The sequence below is a fragment of the Nannobrachium achirus genome (genome assembly GCF_963921795.1).
Source record: "Nannobrachium achirus genome assembly, chromosome: 7".
In the NCBI taxonomy this organism is placed as follows: Eukaryota; Metazoa; Chordata; class Actinopteri; order Myctophiformes; family Myctophidae; genus Nannobrachium; species Nannobrachium achirus.
This window is the reverse complement of record NC_137816.1, coordinates 27,525,467-27,538,918: the sequence shown is the minus strand read 5'-3', so window position 1 is coordinate 27,538,918 and position 13,452 is coordinate 27,525,467. Positions and strand designations below refer to the sequence as shown.

General features: G+C 39.0%; 1 protein-coding gene across 1 annotated transcript; it reads left to right on the top strand.

Annotated features, from left to right (window-relative positions):
* Positions 1–1,973: 1,973 nt before the first annotated feature.
* Positions 1,974–10,846, top strand: LOC308288083 (casein kinase II subunit alpha'-like). Its single transcript, XM_080729426.1, has 13 exons — positions 1,974–2,167; positions 3,527–3,870; positions 5,372–5,483; positions 5,632–5,733; positions 5,882–5,932; positions 6,145–6,204; positions 6,995–7,078; positions 7,468–7,578; positions 7,709–7,810; positions 8,056–8,156; positions 8,325–8,473; positions 9,235–9,317; positions 10,586–10,846. Exons 2-12 carry the CDS (start codon positions 3,767–3,769, stop codon positions 9,300–9,302), a joined length of 1,044 nt encoding a protein of 347 aa, XP_080585552.1. The 5' UTR covers positions 1,974–2,167; positions 3,527–3,766; the 3' UTR covers positions 9,303–9,317; positions 10,586–10,846.
* The last annotated feature ends 2,606 nt before the right edge of the window (positions 10,847–13,452 follow it).

The window sequence follows — 13,452 nt, the reverse complement described above, 5'->3', positions numbered from 1 at the left end:
TAAAACGGTTTTGGGATTTAAAAGAGATTGAGTAGTGGAATGGGGCAGTTTTAACTGCAGCTAAATCACAGGCATATTAGCCTAGTCATTATCCTATTAGTACAGAGATGGGCTGAAGATCAAAGTGTGTGGCAACAGATTGGAGTATGAAAGCTTTGAATATATACATATGGATGGATATATATAGTACATCATGTTCATACTGTATTCAGATAGAAATTAAAATAAACCACACTATCAACAAAATGAATGTGTTCAATTGTTTTCCTACGGGGCACTCAGGATCAATTATAGAAATGCATTACATATAGAATAATTTGCCAAGTTGCCAACATTTATACCTGATGATGCACCAATAATTTCTGTTCATACTTCTCACTGACGCAAACCTGTCATTAATATTTAGGCCAGTGGTTTTCAAACTTCAGTATCCCTCAAACTTTTCAAATGATTCTATCCTAGGGACTAATATGAAAATATATTTTGGTTATATTCATAGTGGTGGTATTGAACAGTCACTCATAGGAGGCAAACTTATTTATACACGCCATGATTGATCTTCTCCCATAGTTTAAAAACCTGGTCACAACGTAGTTTGGCAACTCTGAATCTCTTTACAGACATTGAAAACATGATGGCCAGTAGTTTTCATCTTTGTCGTATAGTTTATTTATTCAATTTGATAGGTTTAAACATTTTGAAGATGCTTTAAGGTTTTAAATGGCCTGAGTCCATGCAGGCTACAATAAAGACAATGGTCTTCTCTGTTAGAGCCCCCTACTAGAATAGTCTTCCTACTTACTTAAGCACAATAAATCACCTAACATTAAACTGAAAAATATCTTCAAGTTAACCAAACGTGCAGTCATGGTTAATCATACCACCTGCCACCAGTATAATGCACTAAGTGCAGCTACTTATGTTTTTTGTGTTTTTTGCTAAATAATTAATAGACTGTGTTTTATTTATTTATTTTTAACTAAATTGAAATTAAATAATTTGACAGGGGACCCCCTGGAACCAACCCAAGGACCCAGAGGACCGGATGCTAACTGTTTCTTTCTGAATGTAGGCCTACTTGTTTTTTAGTTTTTTGCTAAATAAATGAATAGCCCATGGCCACATGTCAGTGTATTTACTATTTTAACAATTTATCGGTTGTTTTCAACCAGTGGTCCGGGGACCACCAGTGGTCCTTGAGGGGGTTCCAGGTGGTCCACAGATAAATGATGTAGAGTAACCAAATGGCCCCTCATAGATATTTAACTTTTGAGAGCGTAAAATGAAACCAAATGGATTTGGTTTCATTTTACGCTCTCAACCAAGAGTTACATTTATTGTTAAAGACAGTCTACACAATTAGAGAATGTAGAATTGTTATCAGTCCTATGGTAGGCGTATAGGCCTACAGCATGCTGTAGGAGATCTGTAGGAGCGTGCATTGTGCAATTTACCATGTGTCCAATTTATGGAAATTCTTAGATTATTGCCAGACCCATGAAATGGGTAGGCCTACATAAGAAAATGTCGGTCTGTCCCTTTTCTATATAAAGGGTATATATGATGATGACATGATGATGACATGCCTACAAAAGGCATGATGTCATAAATGATGATGACAGACAGGGGGTCTGGCACAACCAGGTTGACCTGGTCTAGTTTTATTACTGAAGAAAGATTTGTTTCTTTTTCATAAAAATAATTAGATTTTTTGGGAAGTTTTTTTTTTTAATGTCTTGAAATAATATCAAAGCCAAAAACAAAAAAAATTAAGGGACACATAAGACGTTTGTAGGCCTATTTGAACAATTTAAACGAATTTAAATACACTGAAATTCACTAATTTGACAAGAGAACCGGGACCCCCTGGACTACCCGCCAAGGGCCCTCTGGGCGTCCCCGGACCACACTTTAAAAACCGACAGGACGTCTGCTCTGTGAAGAACATTGGATTACTTCCGGGTGATGTTTACCGCTACAGAGACGATCAACGGTTCTTCTGCTGGACGGAAACCAACCTTTAATAAACGTTATCATTATTAATATATATCTAGATGAAAACAGAAGCACGCAGAGAGAGCATAGACACAGTAAGCCGCGTAGATGGCTCACCAGTAGGTGCAGTAACACGCTGCTCTTCCTCTTCAAACAACATCACCACGGCGAGGTAACATCCGTCTGTCCGTCCGTCCGCCTTTTTATGTCACCGCTTTTTCGACTTTTAACGTCATTTTTATCGACCGAAAAGCTATAATTGGAGCCGTACTCTGCCTTGTTCCTTTAACCTGGGACCCCGTTTTACTTAATTCACGTTTTTAATTTATTGTATTTTATTTTTTAAACGTTTTTCACATTTTGCCTTGTTCTACGCCAGCCGGGGCTAGTTAACTTATTACGTAGCATTGTAGCGTAACTTAACGTGCTTGTTTTGTTTCTGTGTAACCGCCGGTTCAATAACTAGTAGTAGTAATACTATTAGTAGGCTAGTAGTAATAGAACAGCTACTAGTAGTGTTGGCTAACCAGCTAACTGGCTTCAGTGGATCTCAAAATGGGGTCCTTGAGGGATTTCCAGGGGGTCCCAAGCTTAATCGTAGCCCTTATTTGTCTGTAACTCAGAGTGTACAAATGGAACCAAATCCATTTTTACACTCTCAGAGTTAAATTAACATTGATTTTACTATATAAATTGCGGCCCAGAGATAGAAATGCCATTAACTGGGGGCCTGTAGCCCTAATGCATGTCAAACTGGGGGTCCTTGAAATTAAAATGGTTGAGAATCACTGCTAGAGCTGTAAAAATCTTCTCTTATGACGGTCCCTGGCGTATATCTTTTCAAATGGGGGTTAGTGGGCTAATAAGTGTCAATTTGGGGTTCCTTGACATGAAAATGTTTGAGAAGCAGTGGCTAAAGCACCCAATATGGGCATGTCAGAATATTCAGCGACAATAGCAGATCTATACAAGCTCGCAGTGCAAGAGCTTGCAGATCGACTATTTTCTGCAAAGTGATTTTGTGTAGAGGGGACCAAGTACAGTACAGACCCTGGTGGATCCCAGTCAACAAAGGATACAGGGTTCAGATAAAAAAAATCTACATGGTCCTCTAATGCTTAATTTATTCTCCATAGTACCACAGTGTGGCTTGCCAAAAATACCTGATTTATAGAGTTGCATTAAGGCAAGTGACATCATTGTGAGATTGCTTCTAAATTAAGCTTAATGGACAAGGGAAGCACAAAGTGCCTGTTATTACTTGCGCCAGCAGAGCACGCAAATACTGCGTTCGGACCTGATATAAATAACAAGGCGCAAGTTGGCACCTTGACAGAGTGCCATCTTGCCCACCCACGTATACAGACAGCACCGAACAGCACAGATCGCAGTACTTGTCTTAAACGCTCTGCTGCTGCACAAGTATGCCATATATGGCCACAAATACACAAGACGCAAGTTGGCACCTCGACAGAGTGCAGTCTAGTTGCATCTTTTGATGAAATGTCTCTGTTCTCCTGTCTCTCTCTAGCTGGCGGGCCACCATCTCATCCTGCCTAACAGGCTCCTCAGAGGACTCAGACGGTCTTTAATCGTAGCGCTGACGATCCGCACAGCGAGTGACTTCTGTCACCTCAGGACAAAAGCAGTACAGACCAATGCCAACCTTCTCACAGAGGTCTTAAAGCCAGCCACCCCTGACAGTGTGTGTCCCGCCTTCCCATCCCGTGCCAAGAGCCAACCTCCTCGACATCGAGCGCCTAGGCTCACCATGCCCGGCTCAACGGCCAGCAGTAAAGCTCGGGTGTACACCGATGTCAACACGCAGAAGAGCCGGGAATACTGGGACTACGACGCGCATGTGCCAAGCTGGAGGTACACCAGGGTTATTCTCAAATTAGATGAGTTGTCTGTGTGCAACATCATGCATGATTTATACTTGCTTGTGTGCTTAGTTGCATACCGAAAATAGCAGATCTATAAGCTCATACTTGTGCGCACAGGTCTGACCTTGTCCCATATGATCTCTTATGCGTTTTCCAAGGCAGGAGATGTACCGTAAAAGTGCCAGGAAGATTAGAATAGTGGAAGCATAAAAAAGTCAATCATTGTATTTGAATAAAGGTACGGCAAATTTGGACTATCGGTCAAGAAATGTTATGCACATAAAATAGTTTATGGGAAAATTATATCCTGTTTCATATACAAATCAAATCTTGAATACTTGTTTTTTAAATTCAAGCGTTAGTCATCCAAACAGACATCACATGACTTCAATATGAAATGAAGACAAAAAATAAACAGTCCTGCTGTGTAGAAAGATGGCATGAAATACAATTTCAAATCTTTTTCAAAAAAAGAGTTCACACTTCACACATTAGTATTACCTGAATCAGCCGGACTGTCTGGGAACCAGCTGCCAGTCCGTTACAGTCAGGCTGCTGGTTGCAGTTCTCAAAGAGGAAACAAGTCTGATCCGTCATTGGTGATCTTTGACACCTTCTTGGCAAATCGTGCACTCATGTCATCAAAGCCTTCTGATGAAAATGCACAGCTGAATAACATAATTATTAATGTCTTTTGACTTGTCCAACTGGACTGGAGGAAGAAATGCACACAGGAGATTTGATATGCTTTACAGCTGCTATCCCAAGACTTCCTAGAAGTTCCGTCACATCCCTGTGTCAACTGAAGGTTGTTTTCTGACAGCCATGATCACAGTTTGTTCTTAAAATGACTGAAATCCTTGCCAGCTGTAAGGAATGCGTCCTGAATATCTTGCCATCCCAAAACGATTTGTGTTTTGGCGAGAACATGGCGCACATGGTAGGAGGCTGCCGAAATAACTTACCAAACAGCTTTGTTATGTTGTTGATTGACATTTGTTTCTTCACCTTTAGCAAATTATTCATGGTTTGTCAGAAAGGGTCTTTCCAAATTGACTTTCTTCGCCAGCGATGCGCAGATGGTACAGATGAGACATACATTCACCATGATGAAAAAAAGAATTTAACTTCCCATTCTGCATGGAAATTACTTGTACCTTCAGTTTCTTGGCATCTCATCCCAAACTCAATGAATGCTGTTGTCTGACTGTCTTATTAACTATAATTAGTAGGATCTGAGTAGTGAGAGGGTACTAAACACCTAGACATTGAAGGTCCATGCCAGGCTAAATCCCTGCTGCACCTACAGATGACAGCCCGTGTTCAAATTGAACAAGAGATGTTGCCTTTCTAATGGCCTAAAACAGCCTGAAGACTACAACGATGGCCCATCTTGCCCTTTTATAGTTTGTTTATAATTGAGTTGGGTTTGTGTTTTTACTATTACTGCCACTAAGAATAATAATAATGTGATTCACTCTTACCTCCAGCAATCAAGACAACTATCAGTTGGTGCGTAAGTTGGGTCGAGGGAAATACAGTGAGGTCTTTGAAGCCATAAATGTGAGCAACAACGAGAAAGTGGTTGTGAAAATCCTCAAGGTGAGCCTCTAGATTTCCTGTTTAAATTATTATCAAGCCATTTGTGATCTCATGGTCTTCCTTCAACTATGTAGTATTGCCCAATATTAATTAAACCGTTTATCCATTATAACATGGTGGATTCCTGATGTAAACTTTATGTTTTTAGCCTGTCAAGAAAAAGAAGATCAAACGGGAAATAAAGATCCTTGAGAACCTGCGTGGAGGAACCAATGTCATTCGCCTGGTAGATACAGTCAAGGATCCTGTGGTAAGTTGAAATAGTTTGTCCTTTAGAGCATGTTGCAGTATCATGTCATATTTGCTAAATTCCATTCTCACTTATGTCCTGGGCTGTGGTAATGTCTACAGGTATCTGCTTTTTCATAAATTAAGCATTCTGTACTCTCTTTTTGCAGTCCAGAACACCTGCACTTGTCTTTGAGTGCATCAATAACACAGACTTTAAGGTATTTGTTTGGCAACGATCATTCATATGAAACTACTACAAGGATTGCCATGTATGTGAAGCTAATGATATGGGTAATTAATTAACATGTAACCCTTTAGTAATAGCTTGCAATGAACAGAAGCCAGATACTGACATCATGTAACTAATAACATATAACATGATAAATAATCTATGCATGAATATTAAAATAATTTTGTATCTGTTTTATAGGAGCTTTACCAGAAGTTAACAGACTTTGATATCCGTTACTACATGTATGAGCTCCTTAAGGTAAGAACGTGTGATTTCCTTAAAGACAACATAAAGATGTGCATAGTTAACTTGAGCCACAAAATGCCAAACTTCAACGTTGGTTAATATATTTTCCGAGTCGATGTTAAAGCTACAATCTGGGAGTTATGTGGTAGAATATGTTAATACACTATAATTAGCACATCTGTTATAAGTATTTGATACACTGTCCATGTGTATATGTTTGTCCCCTGTCCATATGTCCCTTTTCTGATTGGACAATATGCCCCCTGTGACATCATGTGGGTCTATACAACGTCATCTCATCATACATCATCATCGTACTATACTTGGTGTGCTACTCGAACCCACAATGTTCTTCAGGAACAGTGATTTGTTTATTATAGTTCTTACATTGTTCCAATTATGTGTCTTTGCTGGGAAAGGCAGACAATGATGGTAGCTTGGAAAAAGCTTCCAAATGCAATCATTCTCAACTATAGCTCATAAGTTATATGCAACTGTTTGGTAATAATCAATAATTGATCAGATGGTGAAATGCCACCTCTTGTGTCATCTTATTTCAGGGCTCTATTATCTATCTATATGGTGTTCATTTTCTCTTTGTAAAAAAAAAATCCTGCTTCAGTCAGTTTCGTTCTCACACAAATATAGGATGAGTTCTGGGCAGATCATATGAAAAAAATAACCAATACTGGTGATGGGGAAACGTATTTTTGTATCATGCTAATAATTTCATGGCCTTGTGTTGTGAATGCAATGGAATTGATTGGACAATCAATACGGTGTGTCTTATTCTTTCATAAAGGCTCTGGACTATTGTCACAGCATGGGGATCATGCATCGGGATGTGAAGCCCCATAATGTCATGATTGATCACCAATTGAGAAAGGTACTATCTTTGTCCATTTCAATCATTTCATGAAACTGAATCGCTTCGTTCTCTGTGAGGAAAGTGTGAAACAAAGACAATTCTCCCACACTACAGCGCTCAATGTCCACTTATTTATTGTAGCACCAAAGGGACGTTTCCAGCAAGCAATTCTAATCGAGTGACAATGCATGATGTCATCTTAAATACACACCTAATACTGGTCACAACCTCCCAGTTGTGTCTCGAGAGCTCTTGTGTTGCACGTGTAAAATATTTCTACTCTACCATAGAATGATAGGATATCATAAACATCTAACCTAGGGATTTTGAGAGGCATTTGAGCCTGCCTGCACTAGTTAGCCTCATAGTGGAAATAAGATTAATGTGTATCTGTTCCTCTGTCCCAGTTGCGTCTCATAGATTGGGGTCTGGCAGAATTCTACCATCCCGCTCAGGAATACAATGTCAGGGTCGCCTCTCGCTATTTCAAAGGCCCCGAGCTACTAGTCGACTATCAGGTACATGCTACCATACATCATTTTGGTAAAGAAACATACACAATAGCATGTTAATATATATTTTACCCACAGACGACTGTATATATTATCGTGTAGTAGGTGTTCTTACATTCCCTTTGCTGTTTTCCAGATGTATGACTATAGTTTGGATATGTGGAGTCTAGGCTGTATGCTGGCCAGCATGATCTTCCTGAAGGAGCCTTTCTTTCATGGGCAAGACAACTATGACCAGGTAATATTAATATTATTATTCTACACTAAATGGAGGCTGTATTGAAAAATAAATGGATGTCATGTAAAACGGGAATGTCCTGGAAAATGATCTAATATTCTCATGGTTGGTTGGTATGGGTAGTTGTTACATGTACATACAGAATATGTTATTAGATTTCCTTTCTTTTCTTTCTTTTTTTTTCTTTTTCTTTTTCCTTTTTTGTCTCCAAGCATTTTGCATTTCTGTTGTCATTCTTGTTTTAGCTGGTTCGCATTGCTAAAGTTCTGGGGACAGATGAGTTGTTTGGCTACTTGCACAAGTATCACATAGAACTGGACACTCGCTTCAAAGATCTGCTTGGCCAGTAAGTAAACGCTCTCACATGTTTTTTATTAGAAACTAGTTCAAAATCTTCACGTGGAGAATTCAGTTTGAAACCCTGGAGAATTCGGTTTGAAACCCCTGAAGTTCAGAGGGGATTTGTCATACTCAACAGTTGTGGTATTTACTCCCGTTTCACTTGTGTGCCCAGGCAGACCAGGAAACGCTGGGAGCATTTTGTCCAGACAGAGAACCAGCACCTGGTGAGCCCTGAGGCCCTGGATCTGCTGGACAAGCTGCTACGTTACGACCACCAGCAGAGGCTGACAGCCGGCGAGGCCATGCAGCACCCATACTTCTGTTAGTGTCACGCTATGACTCATTTATACAGTGGCAAACAACTCTGTCACTTGCTGGCAAGATCTGAATGTATTTGTTTTATTTATTCTAGTAATCAAATAATTGCAAGTGCTATTTAAAACTAAAATGTAAATGATGGGTTTTGTTGCATATTATAATATGAAAAGCTATGATTTAGATGAAACATTAAGAATCACAATGATGTTGCAAATGAATGACCAAGACAGAATTCATTTGCACTGACCTGTTCTGACATCACAATGATCACTTGACCAGCTTAGCAGAACGATATAGCTGACTTGTTCTGACATCACAATGATGACTCGACCAACTCGGCATTCTCAACGGGCCGAAAATTAAGGCCTGGCCCTATCTGGGACGGCCCGAGGCCCCGTCTGGCCTTACTAATTAGCATACATTTTACGCCCTACCCGGCTCGAAAAGGCCAGAGGATGGAGGATTCGTGCACGTGCCCATGTGCGCGACCTCGCCCTGATAAATTTATTTCACTCAGTCTGAGCAGTACCTACCCATCATTGACCATATTTACATGGTGGCCATTATGCTCTTATTTCATACTTAGTTCCCGAGTATGAAGTAAAAGCAGTAGGTTTAAGGCAGAAGTTAGAAGTAGGGAATCTTCAGTCTAGTCACGGTTGAATGTACAGTAATATTCCATTGTTACTTAATCTAGTCGGTGAGGATTGTGTTATTGTAAATGTACAGTATGCACTGCTGATGATTGTGTATTTCCCCTGCAGATCCTGTGTTGAAAGAACAAGCAAACATAGATGGCACAAAGGCAATAAGCGGCTCCAATGCAACATGATGAGAAGAATAGGAGGTAATGCATTTAAAACTTTATTGTAGTAGACATATTCTGGTTCATGTGTCCTAATTGAATATATACCCGATATACTCTTCAATATGTTTGAACAATATGCTCATTGATATTATCAAAATATGGGCTACTTTGTTGTTTGGGACTAAGTTTTAGTAGGAATCTATGATTGTAAAATATTCTATATTTGTTTGTAAGAAGTCATTTAATTGTAATGGTTCAATACACCATAGCTATAATGGCTATGTGTATTCTATGTTGCTGTGTATATCGAGTATGTCTGGTTAGGACCGTCTGGTTAAGAATGTAAGTGGGTCAACATCGCAGCTTGTGGTACTACAACCTATTTTTAACTTCCTTTATTTAGACCAACCTTCCTTTTATAAAGTTTTAAATTATCTTCATGTGATGAAGCAAGTCTCCTAACTCATCATGTTGCACTCCCCACTCAGGACGGCCCCATAGTTTATATGATTATGCCAAAGTTGCATATTTGAAATATTTGACAAATATTGTAATTTGGTGCCAGGATTAGATACAGAATATATTACCAGCATCACTTATCACAATCCTGTGACATGTTATTTTCTTTATGGCCAACCTTGCATGCCAGCATTTCTGACACTGTCTTCATGATCTCCGTTAGACTAACTGAACTGTCGTCATTGCATTGAGTGGGCCATTTGTTTTACAAACATGGATGGAATCCAGACACACAAAAGGGGATGTCATGTATTAACACAGACGTGATTTGTGAGCATGTTAACAATTTAGAATAGTTTGTCCATAGACTATCCATCTCTCTCCTTAACAGAAATCCTGTCTCACTTATGTGCCTTCCTTAACATGTGTACATGAATGTACTGTAGGCCTAGCCCGGAACAACCCACAACAGTATCCAAATGAATCCTCAGCATACACATTAAACAAAATATTAAATGATTAAATGCAACACATATCAGTATCCAAATGATCTTTTGGGATTGGGATGACTGTTTCGCAAGGTTTATCAACACACCATTGAATGGAAAAACGTCCCACACTCTTGCACATTTATGAAGTCTATCGATGAACTAAACCATGTTTAGTGTTAAATCTAAAACAATTAAATTAACATATAGACTATAGACAATTTAGAATTGCACCTTCCCTGGGAACGAGGATAGATTCTAGAATATACAGTTTAGAATTGTACCTTCTACACAGAGTATACAGTTAGAGAACTATATTAAATGTATTGTTTTAATCTCCTTCTCCCCCAATCTATTCAGGGAGAACCTTTGTTACCTCAACTTGTGACCTTTTGGTGGCAGAAACGTCGGCCTCACATCAACAGCCATACTGGAGTAAGATCAAACACAAGGTTCAACCTAAACACAACCTGGGGGGATTGATTGTTACCGCTTGGCCAGTCACCACCCCTCCCCCACCACTACCTTCAACTTGTTTTTAAAAGAGCAAAGTGACTATTGTTGGATCCGTATCAAGCCGGTGTTGTGCTGTAAGATGTGTGTTCGTCATTAAGACGCTGTGGTGACCTGAGATCATATTCCAGGTAATAGCACTGAGTGACATGGAGGCTCTTTTCTGCTATGGATAGAACAAATGCTATATTGAAAGAGAATAAACCATTTTTATTTAAATGTATGCGTGTTTGGCTGTTGGTATTAATTAAATTGAAATTATATATTGAATAAATTAGCTTTTCTTTATAGGAGTGGCTGACTACTGACATCAAAGGATGATATTCTGATATTCTAACATTTATATTTGTCCTTGGTATGAAATACAAATGACTGGATTCTATGGTTAAATGTCACTATTTGATTATTCTTTGTTTGGTGAGGTAGCAAAGAAGATACTGCTAGGCTTATGTGCAAATTCCGCTTTGATACACTTATATTTTGCAGCTACCTCTGAAGTGAATAGTAATGAATGAAAAAAGCCAATTGTCAGATGTGGCCCTATTTAGACATTTCACAAGGTGACGCAAGGTCTTAAGCGCACAGCACAGGAAAAACAGTGTGGGGACTGCACTAAGTATTAGACCTGGTCTAATCTGATCTACGTTGCTGTCTCCTGACTATTCTCAGTGAGAATAGTTATGAAAGTGGCAGCACTACCAACAATTTGCCTGACCAACATGTCCATGCATTTGGCGCGCATGCGCTGAGCATGAGAATGACAAATGCTGCCGATGTAAACTAGCAATGCCACTTGCGCTACGTGCCAGCTTATTTGGGAGTAAAATAGGGCCCATAGTTACCATCATTTACTTGTACTATTTACATTTAGCCAAACTATCCATTTATGATGGATAATCTACAAACGACAAGCAAGTATTGGTCCGTAAATTAAATGTTTTACTTTATCCTGGTTTCTGACTTGTGTACAACTGATTTTGAAAACTGGGTGGAAGTCCTCTGGGTTGTTGGGGATTGTCTACTACAGAACTTAACTTTAAGTGCACGCTGAAATGTTTTCTTTTGAGATCTAAAATACTATACACAGAGGAGATGTAGCTGATCATGTTTGTGGTACAAAACATCTAGGGGTCTACAGTCCTGCAATTGAAAAATGTTCAGAGTGATCAGTGCAGCAAGTGTGAACTTTTGCTTTTAATAAATAAACTGGAAAGTCGAGTTGATTTCCAGAACATAAGACATTGTGCAACATTCGTGCATTACAAAAGGGTGCATTCGTTAAGGCTTGTCACCTGCCTGGTCAAAGCCAGTGAGGTCAGCATCACAACTCATCAAAATTTAAAGTATATCTGCTTTTCACAGGGTTAAATTGTAAACAAAGCAGAATAAATACTTTTGAAATGCCACATTTTAAACTGCAAATTGTCACATTTTGTACATCTAGTTATTGGACATCAAAACAAACAATGGCCATTATTGTTCTTCACATTTTACTGTCTTGGTCTTGAGGTTGGCCATCAACCTCAGGATTAACTGAAATCAGTGCTTATTGGCCCAAGCCATTAAACGAATGCCCTCACTGACATGTACTGTAAGTAATAATAAATACATTAAAATGCAGTTTACAAATACATAGCTCACTACAGCAGATGAGTTCTAAACCCATCCAAGGCAAATGAGGAAGCTAATGTATGGTGATAGGTCAGCTTTGGACGTCTGTTTCACAGGCGTGACGGTGTGTTAAAACCATGTAGCAAATTATCTTCAGCTGCTTGTCACATTGGAATTAAAAAATAAATTGTGGTTCCCATGGAAACCGCATGGGGACAGGTGACATCACAGTTGATATGAAAGACCACCAAGGACATCTTAAGACAAGTTACAAAGCTGATTATCTTATTAGCAACAATGTAACATTTTAATACTTGACTGAGTCCATTGGCACTTGATATTCGAGAGTCGAGGTCTCAGTTGATATTTTCCCTGGGTTCTTAAATTGAGAGGTCCTTGGTGAAGTCCAAATAATCTGAGGCCAAAAGCTTCAATTATACTTCCTTGCACAAAGGCGTCACTTGCCAAAAATAACAGATCTACAAGCTAAGAATTCGTCAGCATCACATCGCAATTTATTAGCGTATATATCTTTTCTTTTAGGCAAGTGACACTAAGTACTACAGAGTATAAATTAGGCTTAATCTATATTTTACATAGTACAGTGTTGTTTGCCGAAAAGAACGTATTTTCAATGTTTCTTTTCTTTTGCTGGAGAATCCGTTGTTTCTGGCAAGTAACACATGACACAGTATAGATTAGGCTTAAGGCATAAAAACAATGTACTCTGCAAAAGGTATAAAGCTAATACCATACACATTCAGTTGTTTTCTGAAAACAAATGAAACAAAACAAAAAACATTCACAAACACTTGCATGGATTAAATACATGACTATATGAATGTTTTAAAACTGTACAAGACATTGGATGCAGTGGTATTTATGACATGTGCACACAGCTTTCTACTTTCTATGTATAGGCTAATGCGGGTTACATCCTCGGGTTGCAGTGTTGAGGTAACTTCATGGTGACAGTAAAGGCTTGGCCACACGACACTTGGCCTGGTGAAAAATCCACAGACATGCATCGGACATACTGTAGATGACCTACACTTGTACCTAGGGGACTGTGTCTAATGTATAATGTATGTACTGTATATAAA

Coding starts and splice junctions, on each gene's coding strand:
- LOC308288083 (XM_080729426.1), top strand. CDS start 3,767: ATGCCCGGCTCAACGGCCAGCAGTAAAGCTCGGGTGTACACCGATGTC. Junction 5,734..5,881: donor ATACAGTCAAGGATCCTGTG/GTAAGTTGAAAT, acceptor CTCTTTTTGCAG/TCCAGAACACCTGCACTTGT. Junction 8,157..8,324: donor TTCAAAGATCTGCTTGGCCA/GTAAGTAAACGC, acceptor TTGTGTGCCCAG/GCAGACCAGGAAACGCTGGG.